This window comes from Nilaparvata lugens, chromosome 10 (assembly GCF_014356525.2).
Source record: "Nilaparvata lugens isolate BPH chromosome 10, ASM1435652v1, whole genome shotgun sequence".
In the NCBI taxonomy this organism is placed as follows: domain Eukaryota; kingdom Metazoa; phylum Arthropoda; class Insecta; order Hemiptera; family Delphacidae; genus Nilaparvata; species Nilaparvata lugens.
In genome coordinates this window covers 18,401,771-18,423,070 of record NC_052513.1, presented here as the reverse complement: position 1 = coordinate 18,423,070, position 21,300 = coordinate 18,401,771, and the positions used below count along the sequence as shown (strand labels likewise).

Genomic DNA, 21,300 nt, shown 5'->3' with positions numbered 1-21,300 from the left:
AATTGTCTCGATGCTAATGAATTATTATAGTGAAGTCCACGTTATAATGGTAATGTTTGTTTAGCAATGGTATTGCTATCCTTGTCTATCATTCAACAAAGCAGAAAGCGCTATCTCTTTCTCGCTTTGCTCTGTTGCCAGATTGTATTTTAACAATTTAGAATTGAATGAAAAAGACTAAGAAATTGTCAAAAACCACAAATTTATTGATTCTTAGAAAGACCGGTTTCGGTTATTACACCATTGTCAATCTCTGATAAATGATAATCTCGGTTTATGTCAAAAACCACATATTTATTAATACTTAGAAAGACCGGTTTCGGTTATTACACCATTGTCAATCTCTGATAAATGATAATCTCGGTTTATGTCAAAAACCACAGATTTATTGATACTTAGAAAGTCCGGTTTCGGTTATTACACCATTGTCAATCTCTGATAAATGATAATCTCGGTTTATGTCAAAAACCACATATTTATTGATACTTAGAAAGACTGGTTTCGGTTATTACACCATTGTCAATCTCCAATAAACAGAGATTATCATTTATCAGATTGACAATGGTGTAATAACCAAAACCGGTCTTTCTAAGTATCAATAAATCTGTGGTTTTTGACAATTTCTTAGTCTTTTTCATTCAATATGAATAATTACCACAATATCAACTTCTCATCTACATAAAAAGGAAAAAAAATGTAGAATTGATAACCATGTCACAAAATGTGGTTTTTGACAATATTTCTTAGTCTTTTTCATTCAATATGAATAATTACCACAATATCAACTTCTCATCTACATAAAAAGGAAAAAAAATGTAGAATTGATGATTATCCAACAAAATATTTCATCCTAATAATGAAAACTCATTGCTTGCTTGATAAAATGTAATTGATTATTTAAAACGGGGATGAACAGTTAATATTACATCAATAAACCTACCGTCTATAGAAGGCGTTAACAAGACATTGAGGATCGGCAACGTTTCTCTCCTATCTTTCTTCACTGCCATTATAACGTGGACCTCACTCTCTCTCTTGGGTTAACAGCCGTAGGGCTGGTTGGCAGCAGCTCTCCATGCTTTTCTGTCGTCCGCTTTCCGCTTCAGCTCGTAGTATGATCCACATCTCATATCCCGTAGCAATTGTTTCATATACTCCAGCCTAGGTCTTCCTCTCATATTACTTCCATCAACCATTCCCTCCACTATCCTTGTCAGTAGAGTGTCATGTCTGATGATGTGGCCAATCAGCTGTGCTCTTCTTTGCTTGATCCACTTCAAGAAGTTCCGGTTCTCTCCCACTCTTTCAAAAACTTGCTCATTTGTAATCATATCTCTCCAACTGATCTTCATCATTCTTCTCTTCACCATGCCTCGAATGCAGCCAATCTTCTTTCCTCTCTCACCCCCCATTGTCCACGCCTCACTTCCATATGTTGCAGTACTCCATACATACGTTTTCAACATGTTTTTTCTTACTATAGTGGACCTCACCATAGTTCATTTATTTCAAACACAAAATGATGAATTTTTAATACTCATATTGGAAGGATCAATTTGAGGTAGCCTAGTCTCATCCACTTATTCATTGAAAGAATAAAAAAACTATACTTCCAGTTTTGTCAGATGATTTTCAACTGCTAGTATAAAAGGAAAAATTATTTTATTATCATCCTATGATTAGCGGTAAACAAAATCATACAAATGCTTGACCACCGAACAGCAGCAAATGAAGCCATATGATTGGTAGGTGGTTGATCTGCCAAGGTGAACGTCATTGGCCAAGACAAGACACGCCCACAGTGAGTGGAGCATTTAAACGATAGTAAATCAGCTGCATTGTTATTTTTGGGTCTTGACTCTTCTAAGACATGATTGAAGATATTAAAGACTGATATTTCAACAAAGTGCTAACAAACAGTAAGGCTAGGCACACACCAGTTAGTCAAGACAAGACATGATCAGACACGTTTAGTCACAATACTTCTCATAGTTGCTTATGGAGACATGTCTAATAGCAATGACTAATCAGTGTGTGTTGCGTCATAAGCAGTAATGTGAAGTAATGTGACTAATCGTGACTAATCTTGTCTTGACTAGCTGGTGTGTGCCTAGCCTTACAAATGTACCAACACAGGAAAGCTAAGTATGGAAAGCCTATGGAAGAAATATTTCTTATTATAGTAGAGTAACTTCTCAATTGATACGTGCTTGTGACAACGTCTATAACCTGTTAAATTTTCATCTTCTAACTATAAGCTGACCTGTTTTCTAATTCATTATTTCCTCTCTCCTGTGGGATTGATTTATTTATGCATTCATTGATAGAGACACATAATCCTATACTATTAAACGAGCAACTTCTCTTTGTATGTTTATATGAGTAGATGTTTAAATGTTTGTATTTCACCGGATCTCGAGAACAGCTCTAACGATTCTCACGAAATTAAGAACTTAGTAGGTTCATAATATAAAGATTCGATTGCACTAGGTCTCATCCCTGGGAAAATTCGCTGAAGGACATAAAAAGGATAATTATTATTAATCCTTGGAAAAACAGCTGATAATAGTTATTTCGTCGTCTATTGGTGATGGAAGTGAGTGAGCGAGTTCATGTGTATGGGACTGTGTCAAACTTTTTGTGTAGTTGAGAAGTTGATATTGTGGTAATTATTCATATTGAATGAAAAAGACTAAGAAATTTTCAAAAACCATTGATTTATTGATAATTAGAAAGACCGGTTTCGGTTATTACACCATTGTCAATCTCTGATAAACTCTGATCATTTATCAGAGATTGACAATGGTGTAAAAACCGAAACCGCTCTTTCTAATTATCAATAAATCAGTGGTTTTTTGACAATCTCTTAGTCTTTTCCATTCAACTGTGTCAAAATTATGACTCAGCTGTTGAACTTTCGTAATCATTCAATCAGGTACTTAGTGACGGTTGAAAAAAGCCGGGTTATTTTCAATCCTGATTATTTCCAGTGGATCAATCTTCTTGAAATGGTCTGCTCTGATTTGGTTCACGTGAAGTTAATCAGTATTAAAATTCAACTGGATTTTGTGCAACTGGGCCTTTGTGAGGGGAATTTTTGCATTCTTCTGGGAATTTATCTCAATTTACAGTGATTCGATGGAACATTTCTGTATGAATGTTATTATAATTGTTTCTTTCATAATAAATTTTTTGTCATACTTACTCAATTGAAGCTGTTTTCCATGCATTAAATCAAGCCGGTAGACAGCTGTTTGCAGAGCAAGAAAACATGTGATTTTCATTACAGCATACTATACTGTAAAGAGATCATAATATGATTTTGATCATGATTCTCATCATAAACATATTATGTTCTCTTTACAGTCGAGTATGTTAGGACTCTACTGAGTCCTAATAACATCTGAGTAATTAATATACTAACTCAAATAATTAAAGAACTTATTTAAGGATTTTCAAGTTATAAGAACTCATCTGAAATCTTATAATTCATGCCTTTATCATTTTATTAGCTTGAAGGGTCTGTCTGTTATGAACTAGGCGCTACGGTCTAGGTCATGTTTATAGAATGCAGTAGCTCGAACAGCAGCAGGTAATGGTTTCTGTTTCTAAGCAATATTATTCTTCCTCAGATAAGTATGACAAAAAATATTGTACATAACTTGTACGGTAACTTATTTACCGAATTCGTATGATTCGGGCAGAAACAATCATACTCATGCGATAAATTATCGTTACCGGACTTGTTACGTAAAGTACTATTTCATGCTTTTGTACTCCAGAGCGAAGCTCGGTTCCCGAAATTCATGAATGAATAGAAAATGTTTTAAGTGTATTGAGCTGGTTGATAATTTTTTTTCTCTGTCATGTAACTCATGTTAGAGGTATTTATTGAACATGAAAAAAAAATTCACAATATGGAAAAAGTCCTTTACATACTTGGATTAATTCCCTTAAACTATCATGTAGCATCCCACTAAAGAGGCTTAGTGTCGGGACACATTTAGACAAAGTCTGATTTCTACTGGAAACTGGTATCATATTATAATATAAAAAATCTGTAGACTGCCATCTTTGAAACATACAGGAATGTGGAGTCAATTTTACTGGTTTTTCACAGGTGGTGCAAGCAGCCTACTCATATTACAATTTCCTTGGACGATTCAAGGAGAGGATGAATGAATAATATGCATACAATTCCATAGGATTCGAAAAAGTATACTGGAAAACACATGGAGAAATAATATGAATTTTCAATTCTCAGGAGTGAATTTATTGCCTTCAAAGTGTGCTGACTTTTGACTAAACCTTTCAATATTCTTTACAGTGAAATAAACTTCTCTCTGACAAATTAATAAGAACAATATACAAATCTTGAAGCACCCTTTATTTTTTGAAAACTTTAAAATAGTTCAACAACCAGTTTCGACCCTAACTTGGGTTATTTTTAAGTTGTACTTTGGGTACTTCAAGATTTGTATATTGTTTTTATGAATCTGTTACAAGTGGCTCATGTGAGTGAAGTGTTTTTCTTTCTGACAATCTATCAGGTTTGTCACATATCTACGGCTAATCATTTCTTGTACCATGATTTTGTTGAATTATCTTGAAAATTCTGAATTTAAAACATAAATGTATCTCTACTGTAGAGTCTATAGGAGATTGAAAATGTCATGTAATTTCGAGAATAAAATCTTGGATTAGAGTTATTAAATTAACCCTCACAATACCTAGTGCTAGTATTAATCAAAATTATAACCATACAAAGTTATTTATCATCATATTATTATAAGTATAATTCAGCAGACAAAAAGTAGTTTCGGCTGTGAGTTTTACGACATTTGCAGCTTTAGAAGATCTTTTCAATCAATTTGAAGTCTGTAGTATATTTTTCACATCTACAGACACTAGATTTGAAAGTACATTTCTCTGTTCAATTTTTGTACACTCACATTGAATAAGATGATAGAATGAAAAGTTCAGATACACCCTGTCATATACATTCTATTTTCAGTGGCCATAATGAACAATATGTGTATTTCTTGATAATATTTGCATATCCTAACTGTTCCTCATCTGTGCTGTACCTTGTCTGTGTCGTGTCGTGTCGTATATGTGCTGTGTCGTGTCTATGTCGTGTCGTGTCTGTGTCGTTAGCTGCTGGTATAAGTGGAAAGTCATGCGAGTTATATTGAAGAACGATCTTCAATCTGTGACGATACGTTAAAAGTGTCTTACTCTTGAAGAATGTAGTTCCAGTTTCTTCGAGTATTTCATTTCTTGAATATATCAATTTAAGATAATAGTAATAATATCTAGTGACCTGGCTGGCTCAGGTCTGGTGTCAGAGATTTTAGGTCGCAGCTGATCAATTTCAGGGCCTCTGACATGACCTAACGACTGCTTTTTACTTTCCTTGCCCTACTACCATAGGTAAGGAAAGTATTGCTTTACAAAAAAAATTAAGGTACCCCAATTTCAAGTTTTCTATACGTTTCAAGGTCGCCTGAGTCCAAAAACATGATTTTTGGGTGTTGGTCTGTGTGTGTGTGTATGTGTGTGTGTGTGTATGTGTGTATGTGTGTATGTCTGTGAACACGATAACTCCATTCCTAATTAACCGATTGACTTGAAGATTCCAAACTTGAGGTCCTCATACCATGAGGATCCGACAATAAGAAATTCAATAATATTCAATTCAAGATGGCTGAAATAATGGCGGATAATTATTAAAAACCATGTTTTTCACGATTTTCTCAAAAACGGCTCTAACGAGTTTCTTCAAATTTATACCATCAATAGCTATTTATGAGCCCTATCAACTGACATGAGTCTCATTTCTGGGAAAATTTTAGGAGCTCCGTAATATTGTTGAGAAAAATGGCGGATGATGAAAAAAAAACCATGATTTTCTCAAAAACGGCTCTAACGATTTTCTTCAAATTTATACTATCAATTTTATATATTTCTTCAAATTTATAAGCCCTATCAACTGACATGAGTTTCATTTCTGGGAAAATTTCAGGAGCTCCGTAATATTCTTGAGAAAAATGGCGAATAATGACTAAAAAACCATGTATTTCACGGTTTTCTCGAAAACGGCTCTAACGATTTTCTTCAGATTTATACCATCAATTTTATATATTTCTTCAAATTTATAAGCCCTATCAACTAGCATGAGTCTAATTTCTGGGAAAATCGCAGGAGCTCCATAATATTCCTGAGAAGAATGAATTTTGTTAAATTTCTATAACGATTTTCTCAAAAATGAATTGACCGATTTTTTTCAAATTCATACCCTGTATAGTTATATATCAGCTCTATTAACTGGCATGAGTCTCCTCCCTGAGAAATTAACAGGGAGTCCACCTCATCCTTGAGAAATTTACTTTGTAACCTCCTCCTCGTGCGTGAGGTAGGTAGGTAGAGCAGTTTATTCAAAAGAACACATGTCGATATTTTATTTGTAGAACAGCTGTTTTGACAACTTTTAAAAAATCCTCAAATTTTATAATTCAAACAAAGGAAAATGTACTCTGAACACAATAACAATAGTATAATCGTAATTTTAATTATTTAGCCACCATTCGGCATATTGTTATTCCCCTAAATTATCCTCGTTAATGAGGCTTATAGATCAATGAACAAGGAAAGTTGTGTGAGTGTACCAAACCAGATTTTTAAGATGATGATGCAATTTATAGAGGTGAACTTGAAGAGTTCCACTGTGAACTAACATTCAATTTGTTTTAATAGCAATGTAACGTTCATTTCCAACTACCATACTGCATACAAGCATAGTGAAAAGATAGCAACAGAATATCTCATGGTATGGTGTTCTGTATCAGGTTGATGTGATACTGTATCAAATTGTGTTGCTACTATATCATTTGTGTGGTAATACTGTATCATTCTGTAGTGATACCATGGAAAAAGATAGCTATAGAAGATATCCCATGGTATAGGTCGTTCAAGTTCCAAATTTCAAGCCGACTTCTGTCAACTCAAGTTGATTACTGTCGACCACTATCTATTATTACTGGTTTGGCCGTGTGAGAGTGTAAAGGTGCGTACAGAAATACGCGCCGCGAACATGAGCGATTCACTTTTAATCAGCTGACTATACCTGCATTTTTACAGAAACGGTAAGATACAGATATAAAAAGCTTGGAATCAGCTGATTAGATGTGAATTGCTCATGTTCGCGGCGCGTAAATCTGTCCGCACCTTTAGAACGGCACAGTATGAAAGACTACCAGCGTCACAAGGCTTTACAAAAACAACCACTAGGACTATCGACTTGGGTTAACAGTAGAGTTTAGAACATCAACCATGGAGTATGAATGCCCTATACCATGAGATATCATGGAGATATGCTATTTATCTTCTCTATAATGCAGCATACATCCACTCACAATATGCTTGTTTGAAATAATAATAGCACAAGGACAACCTTATTATCTTAACTATTAAGGTTATTACATCAGTGTAATTTGTATCGTCAATGATTAAACAATAAATAATAAATATCACGTATTTCCCTCGTATAGGATAGTCTCACCACAAGCTAACACAATGGAAAAAGATAGGATATCATAAGCTGAATATTAAAAATCTGGTGTGGTACACTCACACAACTTTCCTTGCTCATTGAGCTGTAAGCCCCATTCTCAAACGAGAATAATTTGGGGGAATAACATAATGACGATTGGCGGCAACATATCTGAAACAACGATCAGACTTCTATAAAATATGTGTGTATAAAATTGTTTTCAGAGTACTTTTTCCTTTGTGTAAATTGTGGAATTCGATGATTTTTCTAAAAGTCGTCAAAACAGCTGTTTTACAGATATGAAATATCTCGACTATGTGTTATTTTTATGAACACTGCTCTACCTACCTACCTCATGCACGAGAAGGAGGTTACAAAGTCCATTTCTCAAGGATGGGGTGGACCCCCCATTGATTTCCCATGAAGGAGACTCATGCCAGTTGATAGAGCTGATATACAGGGTATGAATTTGAAAAAAATCGGTCGTCATTTTTGAGAAAATCGTGAAAAACATGTTTTTCTTTAGTGATTATCCGCCATTTTTCTCAAGAATATTACGGAGCTCCTGCAATTCTCTCAGAAATGAGACTTATGCCAGTTGACAGGGCTAATTAATAGCTATCTAGGGTATGAATTTGAAGAAATCGTTAGAGCCGTTTTCGAGAAAACCGTGAAAAACATGGTTTTTCAGCCATTATCCGCTATTTTTTACATCCGCCATTTTGAATTGAATCTTATTAAATTTCTTATTGTCGGATCCTCATGGTATAAGGACCTTAAGTTTAAAATTTCAAGTCAATCGTTTGATTTGGAATAGAGTTATCGTGTTCACAGACACACACACACACACACACACCACACACACACACACACACACACACACCACACACACACACACACACACACACACACACACACACACACACACACACACACACACACACACACACACACACACACACACACACACACACACACACACACACACACACACACACCACACACACACACACACACACACACACACACACACACACCACACACACACACACACACACACACACACACACACACACACACACACACACACAACACACACACACACACAACACACACACACACACACACACACACACACACACCACACACACACACACCACACACACACACACACACACACACCACACACACACACACACACACACACATACACACAGACCAACACCCAAAAATCATGTTTTTGGACTCAGGGGACCTTGAAACGTATAGAAAACATGATTGGTTTACCTTAAATTTCTTTGGAAAGCAATACTTTCCTTACCTATGGAAATAGAGCAAGGAGAGTGAAAATGATAATTGATAAAAGCATATCATTCATGCTAACTTTTCTCTATACTTTATTCTCTATTGATTCATACAATAAGTAAATCATCAAAATGATAGGAAGAGAAAAAATAAGGTAACCTTGTGCTATTCCTCTCCCAATTTAGATAAGGTTACACATAGTCCAAAATAGGTTGAGTCTTGCAGTTCTCCACTTTACACAATTTTCAGTCCTTGATGATTTTCACAAAGTGGATTTTTAAATTTAGATGCTTCAAAACCAAATATAGAAGAAATATTTCACATTATTATCACTTGTACTAAAGTTCACAGGATAAGGATACCACAAACAACTCTCAGTTTAGATTAATACTCCATACTCATCTATACTTCATACTCTTGATTCAGTGGAAGCCGAGTTGAATAAGTTTTCTTCCTCAGCACACATGATGGTGGGTTTTCCTCTTGGGAGTATCCTATGTATAGCCTTGATGCACGCATTAATAAATTATCAGCTGCAAATAAGTTCAAAGATCATCCTGTTGCTCATAATGTCTGGATTGCGAGAGTAAGGGCTGTTGTATCATGATTGAAGTTTTCATGACAAATAATAATATATTTTTCATGTTTATCGTTCATGTTATCATTTATTTATTCAGACAGTGACTACACTATGATTGAATGATAAAAAATTATTAGCTCTTGAATAATTTCATTCATGTAATCTTCTCTTTATTCAGACAGTAACTGCACTATGATTGAATGGTAGTATGATAAATAATAATGATTGGCTATTGAATCATTCCAATATCATTTCGTTCATGTTATCATCTCTTTATTCAGACAGTAACAACACTATGATTGAATGATTGGCTGTTGAATAATTTTCATTGGAGAATTTCTCCATTGAAATAGATGAACAATAGAGCTGCTGCAGTAACTGATTTTTACAGTGAAAATTTTTGGATGATTTGCCTGGAGTTTCATCCCAATTTTTGAAATCCGACTCCTAGTTGATTTTACTCGACCGTTCCAGGAAATTAAAGTAGGAATATGCCGCTTGCACCACCTGAAAAAAAGAGATTTTTTTAGTTCAGTACAGTTTAATTTGAATTGATTGAATTTGAGTGTGAAAATCTCGACATGACCTAACGACTACTTTTTCAACCAGTATTAACATATAAAGGAGAGATAGCATAAGGCTAACTTCTAGATAACTAAAGCTATCTTCTAGCTAACTTATGCTATCTTTTCTCTATGGTTAAGTTATCGTAGACGTAGATTCGATCACATGTATTATAATAATGAAAAGTGGTTGACAATTATTTCAAATTTGTGTTTCCATGGTGATTTTTCTGGTGTTATACATGTGATCGAAACTAGGTTTACAATACCTTGACCATAGAAAAAAGATTATGAATTATTATAATAATAAAAAGTGGTTAGCAATTAGAAATTTGTGTTTTCATTATGGAAAAGTACCACAACATCTCTCACAACACAACTGTAAGGTTGAAAAATCACTATATTTTCAAAATTGCTCTAGACTATCCCTTGCTATCTCGGCTACCCTCAAGCTATATTTTTTCTATGGTATCACTGTATTTTTTAGCATCAGGAACATGTAACATAACATCAATTTACTACAATTTTCAAAATTATCTCACAATTTTTCTCAAGAATTACTCACAATTTTCAAATTATTCCTGTTCAGTGTGAATATATTGAAGGAAACAATCTTGGGCGTCTTCGTTGTTCTTGTCATCAGAATTTTTAAACAACTGCTGAAATATCTCGGCTTGGCGATCCAGCAACAGTCGTACAGGGCCAGCTCCAATTTCTCACTCTGTTAACAAATTTAATCGAAAAATCGTTATTCGAACAATAATAATCTATAATATAAAGGAAAGAACTGGCTTATACAAGTATGGGATAGGAAATTCACGAATGACGCATCATCACGTCTGAACTGCTCAACTGATTAATTTAAAAATTATCTTTTTTTTTGTGTAGTTGAGAAGTTGATATTGTGGTAATTATTCATATTGAATGAAAAAGACTGAGAAATTGTCAAAAACCACTGATTTATTGATAATTAGAAAGACCGGTTTTGGTTATTACACCATTGTCAATCTCTGTTTATCAGAGTCTTTCTATATTATCAATAAATCAGTGTTTTTGACAATTTCTCAGTCTTTTTCATTCAATTAAAAATTATCCTACAGTTATCTCTACTGAACCACTGAAAAATTGATGTGGAAATCAGGCATCTCAAAACATTAACTACCGGTTGCACAAAAGCCGGTTAATTTTTTACCGTGATTAATTCCAGGAGAACCAATCAAAAAAGCCGTCATTTCAAAAAAGCCTTCTCTGATTGGTTCTTGTGGAATTAATCACGATTAAAATTAAACCGGCTTTCGTGCAATCAGGCCTTGAAGATCTAAAACCTCTCAGTGATGGAAAGTTCCAACCAATGATAGAGTAAGAATCTATGAGAAATCTGTTATCAAATTTAAGCTTATCAACAGATATTGTGTTGAATAAAAATGTCAACCCATTGAATAATTTTTTTTATATTATTGGTTTAGTGATTGAAGAGACTTGAGATTCTGTCAATATTCCACTCTCAATAGAAAATATTATTTTACAGGAGCATGCTTTCGTGTGTTCTCACACATCATCCGCTGGAATGTTGACAAACTCTAGAATATCTCTTCGATGGAATAGGAAAATTATGTTTGACGCATCATCACGTCTGAACTACTGTCCTGATAAAATTGAAATTTTGCGTATAGATTCTTATTAACCGAGAATTGTTATAAACCTATTTCCAATTTTTCAATATTTTATTACGTCAAGTTTTCAGTTCGACAAGTTTTATAATTGACCCTTCGCGGAGCACGGGTTACCTGCTAGTCCAGAATAATAATTCATTCAATGACTCCCGATACTCAGTATCTAGGCCTATATAGAAATGATAATATTATATTAACAGAAAACTGTTAGTGTTTTTGGCGCACTCTAGTGAGACAGCTGTAAACTCAAGTAGAGAAGCAACAGATAGCCTGAAGTGAACTCGACCAATCAGAGACGACCAATGGAGGTTCCAAAATATTCTCGCCTTCCTATTGGTCGAATTGCTCCCATCTCCCCACAACTGTTTTGTCAATGAGAAGCCTAAAATAAGCCATGTTTTGAATCAGTTCCTGTGAAATTCTCTTGTATCACTTGATTCATCTATGTTTTTCTGAAGGTTCGTACAGATACAGATATACGCGCCGCGAACATGAGCAATTCACTTTTAATCATCTGATGCCAAGCTTTCTATATATGTATCCTACAGTATCTGTAAAAATTCAGATATAGACAGCTGATTAAAAGTAAATTGCTCATGTTCGCGGCGCGTATATCTGTATCTGTACGCACCTTTAGAGTAACAATCAATTATGATTATCATTGACATTGGTGAAATTTTCAATACTTCAATTAATAATTATTATTAAACGAGAATCCAAATTGAATGCTTCAAATCACCCTGAAGACTTCTGCTACTGCAAATATTGACGACAGGGTAAACAGCTAGCTGGAAATTCGATAAGCGCTACTATCCAATAATCTTTTGTTAGCCCGGGAACAAATAATTTTTGAAAAGTAGTGCTCATCGAATTTCCATCTAGCTGTTTACCCTGTTGTCAGTATTTGCAGTAGCAGAAGTCTTCGAGGAGATTTACAGCATTAATTTTGAATTCTCGTTCAATAATGATTGATATTCCATAGGCAATTGAATAAATGCAATATCTCAATAGTTTCCATCTGAAGCCTACAATACTTTACCTCATCTTGCAAACGTTGTCCGTTCTCATAGAACACATGGCTTGCTATAATAATTGCAACAGATAAGAAGCCGTATCGCAGTTTTTCTCCGAATTCACCTTTCTGCAAAAACAACACACCAAATATTTATTTTCACAGTGTTCTTGACGATAAAAATGGAGTTTTGAATCACATGACTTATCCTATACTATTAAACGAGCAATTTCTATTCATATGTTTAGATGTTTACATGTTTATATTTCACTGGATCTCGAAAACGCCTCTAACGATTCTCACGAAATTCAGAACATGGTAGGTTTATAATATAAAAATTCGATTGCACTAGGTCTCATCCCTGGGAAAACTCTCTGAAGGACATTAAAAGGATTTATTCATCCTTGGAGAAACAGCTGATAATTTCGTCGTCTGTTGATGATGGAAGTGAGTGAGCGAGTGTGTGTGTGTGGAACTGAGACAAAATTATGACTCAGCAGTTGAACTTTTGTAATCATTTAATCAGTGCCAGTTGTACAAGAGCCGGATAAACTTTAATCCTGATTAATACCAGTAGAACCGATCTGATAAGCTATCTTTTCGAAATGGTCTTCTCCAATTTTTACATGCTTTTGTGAGAGAAATTTTAGCATTCCTCTGGGAATTAATATCAATCCACTGTGATGGATAAAACCTTTCTGTATGAACTGTGAATATATTATATTTATATATATATAATAAATATATAATTATACATAAATATAAATATATAATCATGTTTATATATTTATATTATATATTATATTTATTTCTTCTTCCGTAATAAATTTTATTCGCTCTTGTATTCCAGAGCGTAAATCTCGGTGCCCGGATATTTATATGAATTTGAGATAGAGCTCAAAACTCGCTTATCATAGTAAATTATCTCTTCATCCAATTCCGGTTGATGATAAAATAATGTAAATGATGAGAATAATAAATGTATTTGAATAAGAAGAAAGATAGTAGAGTGGCAAAACTAGATTAAAGTTTGAGAGTGCTGGGAATAAAGCATGTATTCGAATGAGACAAAACATGTAGTCGAAAAAATGCATCAATTTCAACACCTTCAACATTTCTTCCTTCTCTCTCCACTACGTTTTATTCGTTCATTTATCTACTCATTAATGCAAAATTACTTATCACTAGTAGTTCTGTGAACAGTAGACCTCGCGCTCAGTAAGTTACATTGACCTGTTGTTATATTTTCTCAAAAATCAATTAATAATTTATCAATTTAAAATGTCTAGAAAAAATCCTAAATAAACATAGAGCTTTCTATCCCGGAATGTGAGTGTGAGCGCTGTTATCAGGTCTGGCTGCCGTCGATACGCCAATCCAATCAACCCATCACAGAACATTCTGTGTTGTCGTGTTGGCGAAAAATTGGTGTGTTGAAATTAACAAAATAAACTACTATAATGCTGATTTCCTACAAACTTCATTTCTCACTCTTCATGATTTTAGAAATCAATTTCTTTTCCATAATATTTGTTGCAATTTTAATCATCAGATTAAAACAGGAGAATGTAAAAAAAAATGTTTTCTATCAATAACTCCAAACTTCAAACTAGGATCATGGCCTTAGCTTATGGAAAGACAAAGTTAGTAGACAACTGACTACTAACGTTAATGGGAACATGGTATATAGAAGAAGACAGTAGGTGTCACGCGCATGTTTGTGCTAAATTTCCGATGAAGCTGACGTCATTTTATATCCAATCATCTGTTTTTAACAAATAAGTTTCTCAAATTGCCAATAGGTGTTGGAAACCTCGGTTGGTGGCGATGACGCAATCTAGCTGACTGGCTACCGTTTTCATCTAAATACCGTGAATGGGAAGATACATTTTCAAGATGTTCGATGTTTTTGAACGGGTAGTATTATAGTCCACTAGACAGCTGATTTATGATGAATAATTCTATAGTCTGATTCTAACAGTATTATTGGTGTTCGAATGAAACTCCTTTTCTTTTGTATAATCCTCAAAATGCAAAATTAAAAAAGAAACTTATGTATACGTCGACGCGAAATTCGAAAAGGAACATACCTGTCAAATTTCATGAAAATCTATTGCTGCGTTTCGCTGTAAATGCGCAACATATAAACATAAAGAGAAATGCAAAACCGTCGACTTGAATCTAAAGGTGTGTACAGATATACGCGCCGCGAACATGAGCAATTCACTTTCAATCAGCTGACTATATCTGTATTTTTACAGAAACGGTAAGATATAGATATAAAAAGTTTGGCATCAGCTGATTAAAATTGATATTGCTCATGTTCGCGGCGCGTAAATCTGTATCTGTACGCACCTTCAGAAAAACTTGGAAGAATCAAGTGATACAAGAGAATTTCACAGGAACTGATTCAAAACATGGCTTATTTTAGGCTTCTCATTGACAGAACAGTTGTGGGGAGATGGCAGTAATTCGACTCACTTCGCTCGGTCAATTAAAATAATATTGATAGATCATTCTGTTCCAACCATGCTAGAGCTACTGAGCTTCCATTTGTGATGATATGATACATGAAGGTAATAGAGTAACCTTCTTATAATCTAGATCACGGTGTGATCCGTGGAAAGAGAGCTTACATAACAACCTAGAGATCCCGGTTCAAACCCGCTCATAGCCAATAGTTTTTGATCAGATCACTTCCGTGTTATCGAATGGGCTTGTTAAATTGTCGGTTCCGGCTGAAGTATGACAGTCGTCAGACCCATTGACTGCTTAAATGATATATTCAGGCGAGTTGGAACTTCCGTCAGGGACTCCCCACCAATAAAAGCCATACGAATATTATTATCTATAAACTTCTATCCTTATTTTCTACTGAGCTGATGATTTCAATCTTCAATTCATCATTCTCAAAATTTATCAAAATTATTGAATGAAAAAGACTAAGAAATTGTTAAGAACCACAGATTTATTGATACTTAGAAAGACCTGTGTTTATCAGAGATTGACAATGGTGTAATAACCGAAACCGGTCTTTCTAAGTATCAATAAATCTGTGGTTTTTTACAATTTCTTAGTCTTTCTCATTCAATATGAATAATTACCACAATATCAACTTCTCAACTTCTCAACTACACAAAAAATAATCAAAATTAATTGAAATTACCTGAAAGCAGAACAGAGCAAAGCAGAGCTGTAGGCAGACAAAAGTGTTCACATAGAACAGTCTATAACGGAAACCGGTGTTCAGGATTCTAATTTTCCTGTGGGAATGAAAGAGGTTACAAATTACACATAGTTATGAATATTACGATAAGAGAATATTACTCAATAAGAGTTAATTGACATTAACTTGCCGCCAGTCATGTTAGATGTTACAAGACAGACAAGGATTTCCATGTTGTGATTGAATATTTTGTTAATATATCAACAATAACGATTAAATATAATTAATTAATTCAATAAATAGAATAAATTTAATTTAAATAAATTCAATATAATTAAAATAATATATATATATATATATATATAAATATATATATATATAGATAATGATTTAATATAATTAATTCAATAAATATATTTATATCAATTTGATGAATCAATATAACAAATATCAATTTGTTATATTCATATCACTGTTGAAGAACAATCTGGCAAATAGCTGGAAGAGGATAATGCTATCTGCTTTGTCGAATAATTGACAAGGATAGCAACATCAATGTCAAATTAAATACTACCATTATAACGTGGACCTCACTATAGTATTAGCAGATGAAATACACACGATTACAGAGTTGACAAGATTAGTTTAAGTTTAGTTCAGTGACTCAGTGAGAAATAATTTAAGGACTTGTTGAAGGATCTTGAAGAATTGGAGTTTACTAACTACCATTGGAATCCTGCCCTACTCCATAATTCTGAGATAGCTATCTTCTTCTTATTGGAATAGTCTTTAGAACTTCAGCTTGTTCTTAGAATTTCTTGTATTGTACATAATATATCTAGCAATAACTTGAATTGAAAGTTCCTCTAATGATGTTTATCTTCTACAAAATATATTCTACCGTACAGTCTTTATGATGATGATAGATATCATCACAAAGTGATTTTAATGATGATGATGATGAATAATGATTTCATGACTTCCAATATTATTGACATGATTGACAAATCAAATGAAGACATGATTAAATTACTTGAATCAAAAGTTTGTTCAATGATGTTTATCTTGAACAAAATATTATTTTCTACCGTACTGTTTTCTATGGGTGATATGATGACCATGATGGATATCATTACAAGATCGATGAAATATCAGTATTTTAGCATTTCGAAATATTTATCTTCAATTAGCAATAACTTTCCCAATAATTAACAGTATTTCCAAGATTCCTTCACACACATCCTGAGTAAACAAGTCAGTCTCTATTTATACAGTTTCTCAATATTAAAGTTGATATTACCAATCTTTTTCAACCGTGTTTACATTATTTATTCATGATATCCAGTAGAAGGTAACTAAATTTCTCAATAATCAACATATATGTTTGGGTGGAAGGGAGGGTTTAAAGTCCTAACTCAACCATATAAAGCCTAACAAGTAATCAGTACTCCCTAAGGATCTAATTAAGAACTTGACAAACTGAAAACATGACCTTCTGAGATATTTGAGAATCTAAAAACGGACTTTAAACATTCTCGGTGGATTGAGATTCTATATGCAAAATTTCAAGTTAATCAGTCCAGTAGTTTAGACGTAATGATACGTCATTTGTGATTTTCTTATCCCTGACTTTTATAATCCAATCCTTTCCTTTATTATAATAAAGATAAACATTATTTTGAAACTTTACTCTCCATTCTTCATTCTTCATTGATTCATACAAGTACAACATCAAAATGATAGGAAGAGAAAAAGAAGTGACCTTATGCTGTTCCTCTACCAAATTCAGATAAGGTTACACATAGTCCGAAATAGGTTGAGTCTTGTAGTTGTTCACTCAACGAAATTTTCAGTCTTCAATATTATTTCCACGAAGTAGATTTTTGGATTGAGATGCTTTAGAACCAAACATAGAAGGAATATTTCATATTATTATCACTTATAATTTAAAACTAAATTGGGAAATTGAAGAAGTTTTCGGCAATAGCCTGTTTTTGCTTTTCCAATCTTTGTATTGTTTCTGCTAATCCAATGAATAAAATAGGAAATATTCACAAATTGGAATAATAATTTTGCAGGTACAGGAAATTGATTTTTTTAAACTTAAGCTTTGTAAATATAACTAGCAACATACCTGAATATAAACTGATGATGTTTGGAGATATCGTTTATGATCAACTTCAACACTGCATTCCTCTCACAACTTCCATCTTTCTCTATCCTCTCTTCTCTCACATACGTTCCCTCCTTCTCTCTCCTCTCCTCCACCACATACTCCCCAAAATTCAAGTTCATCTCTTTCAAGCACATCACAAACAGCTGGATCTCAGTCAGCACATTGTTAACAGCCAGGAAACAAACTTGAAAGATTGCCACAGTCATAACAGCTGTGTACAAGATATAAACCACTTGGAAAAGAGCGAGAAAAAGGAACTGGTAGGTATGTGTGAAAATGAATGGGTCGGAACGGTAGGGGATTTGGATGATTAGAGGGAGGGTGAGTTTTTGGAGAGGGATAATTTTGAGCAGGTGGAATATCGTGCCGAAAACTGGGGTGGTCAGGTAGCTGAGGTAGAGACCTATCAACGCGAATTTAACAGAGTTTGCAGATTTGACAGATTCTAACTCAGTTTTCTCAATAAATCTACATTTTTCTATGTACAAACTCTTCTCAACTAGGTGGACATATTTCTGGTGTAGATAATACCCGGCTTCGATCATCTGGGTCAGGATTTCCGTTTTTTCGGGCATGAGGTACAGATCGGAAGAGAGGAAAACTACGCCAAATGTAAAGTTTAGGCTTTCGATGGCTGATACCCTGGAGTTGAAGTTCCATTTTGTCCAAAACTTGAGGACTAGAAAAAGGGTTTGGAGGATTAGGTAAACGGTGGTAGAGTAGATGAGAGTGCCTAGGGGGGAAGGTTGTTTCGGGGAGTAGATGCGGCAAAACTTCAGATACCGTTCGATGCTGGTTCTGACTTCGGTAAGGGTGTGCTCTTCCTGAAAATAATTGAAAAATGATAAAGGCTTGATAATCAACTTATAAAAATTGAGTATTCCTTGGAATTATTGATCCAGTGATTTCTGATACTCACTACGTAAAAAAATTGAGAGTTATTAATCTTATACTATTAAGCGAACAATCTCTGTTCATATGTTTACATGTTCATATGTTTATATATCTGTATGTGACCGGATCTCGAAAACGGCTGTAACGATTCTCACGAAATTTGGAAGAAAGTAGGTTTATGATATAAAAATTTGATTGCACTAGGTCTCAACCCTGGGATAACTCGCTGAAGGACATTAAAAGGATAAATACGTCCTTGAAAAACAGCTGGAAATTTTGTCGCCTGTTGATGATGGAAGAGAGTGAGCGAGTGCATGTGTGTGGAACTGAGACAAAATTATGCTCAGCTGTTGAACTTTTGTAATCATTCAATCATAAATTCTTAACTTATCCTTATTTATTTCAGTAGAACCATAGAGAAACGATAGCATAAGTAGATATGCCATGGTATAGGGCGTTTATGTCGCAACTTTTACTTTTATCCCAAGCCGATAGTTCACTTAGTTCTTTCCCATGCAGCTGTATGACGCTGGTAGTCTCTCAAATTGTGCCGTTCATACACTCTCACCCCAACAAAACATAAAAATTTACAATAATCGACAATAATCGGCTTGAGATAACAGTAAAAGTTGTGACATAAATTTCCTATACCATGTCTCTGTGTAGATATCTACTTACTCTATTTTTTCTCTATGGTAGAACCAATCTGATAAGCTACCTTTTTGAAATGGTATCCTCTGATTTGGATTAAATTAAACATGCTTTTGTGAGAGAAATTTTTGCATTCCTCTGGGAATCAATCTCAATCCACTGTGATAAGATAGGACCTTTCTGTATGAACTATAAATATATTATAATTTCTTCTTTCGTAATAAATCTGTTATGCTTTTGTACTCCCGAGCGGAGCTCGGTGACCCGATATTCATACTATAGTGAGGTCCAAGTTATAATGGCAGTGTTTGATTAGCAATGGTATTGCTATACTCGTCTATCATTCAACAAAGCGGATAGCGCTATCTCTTTCTCGCTTTGCTCTGTTTCCAGATAGTCTTTCAACAATGTAGAATTAATAATTAATTAACAAAATATTCCATCTTAATTATGGAATAATTATTGAAAAACATAATTTGTTGCTTGATGAAATATAATTGATTATTTTTAACGAGAATAAAATGTTTATATCACACCAATAAACCTCTATCAGCTACCGTCTATAGAAGGCATTGACAAGACAGAGGATCGGCAACGTTATTCTGCAATCTTTCTCCACTGCCATTATAACGTGGACCCCACGACAGACTGAAACATAAAAATAAGATGATTTCATTATATATCATTCTCCAAATACAAACCTTGAACAAAGAAATCAGTACTTGTTTCATTCCAGTAAGAAACATATTTGAAGCTTTCTGCCGTGCAGTAAGCTGTTGTAAGGACCCCTACTTGGATCCTCTCATATTTGAAACAAAACAGAAATTTGAAATAATATGAAACTTGAAAAATTTTGTAGAAGTTTCCCAGTCCGTTCCCCAACTCAGTTACTCTAGGAAGGACCCACAAATAAATCAGAATCAGTTTTTATGTTGTGGTTCAACCTCCTTCCAACAATAGAGAAGTCAATTGTTACAAGAACCTAAGTTTTGGTTAAACAGCCCTTCAATTACCCCCAAATCTGTTTGCTAATTTTGACAAACAATGAACCCTCGTTATGATCGCAAAATATCTTCCAATTATCTCACAAATCTTATACCTAGATTTGAAATAGTGGAGCCCTCCCTCTTCTGCCAAAATATATCCTTTAATAACCCTTGAATCTCTTACCTTGATTTGACGGACAAGGAAATCATCTTTTCTGGTGGAAAACACCCTATAATTACCTCAAAACCTTCCACCCAGATTTGGTGAACTGGGAAACCTTCGTTTTCGGCGGTAAAATACCCTATAATTACCCTCAAATCTCTCACCCAGATTTGGTAGACCAGAAACCCTCGTTTAGATGAAAAATACCCTATAATTACCCTCAAATCTGTAACCCGGATTTGGAAAAACTACGCCAATCAAAGCACGGATTGGTACAATAATCACTATAACCTCTGCAAGTTCCACAAGAAAATAAATCACTTTGGAATCGTGGTTAATCAGAGCTATTATCAAGACTTGATTGCGTGAGCCTCAATGTGTCCAGGGATAGCTTGAGTTTGGATGATGTAATCCTTTGGGGATATGACAACAACTAGTTTCTCGAAATAGATCTTGAATGAGTTGAAGGGATTATTATGATAACAGTATCCAATATTTTCAAAGTGATTTGGATTTCTGAGTTGGGAACAACTGAATATCATTTCTGAGACAGTTTTGTATGAGTGATAAGATCTTTGT

The 21,300-nt window shown here is 34.3% G+C and overlaps 1 protein-coding gene across 2 annotated transcripts; it reads right to left on the bottom strand.

The window, feature by feature from the left end:
• Positions 1-9,815: 9,815 nt before the first annotated feature.
• On the bottom strand, positions 9,816-20,432 carry LOC120353301. Of its 2 annotated transcripts, XM_039436488.1 has the most exons (6): positions 20,274-20,432; positions 17,986-18,851; positions 15,852-15,948; positions 12,713-12,814; positions 10,566-10,721; positions 9,816-9,944 (listed from the first exon to the last, which is right to left on the bottom strand). In XM_039436488.1, the coding sequence occupies exons 1-6, from the start codon at positions 20,316-20,318 to the stop codon at positions 9,885-9,887; spliced, it is 1,326 nt and encodes a 441-aa protein (XP_039292422.1). In that variant the 5' UTR covers positions 20,319-20,432; the 3' UTR covers positions 9,816-9,884. The 2 variants fall into 2 exon arrangements, with proteins under 2 accessions (XP_039292422.1, XP_039292423.1); XM_039436489.1 differs by lacking the exon at positions 12,713-12,814.
• Between the last annotated feature and the right edge of the window lie 868 nt (positions 20,433-21,300).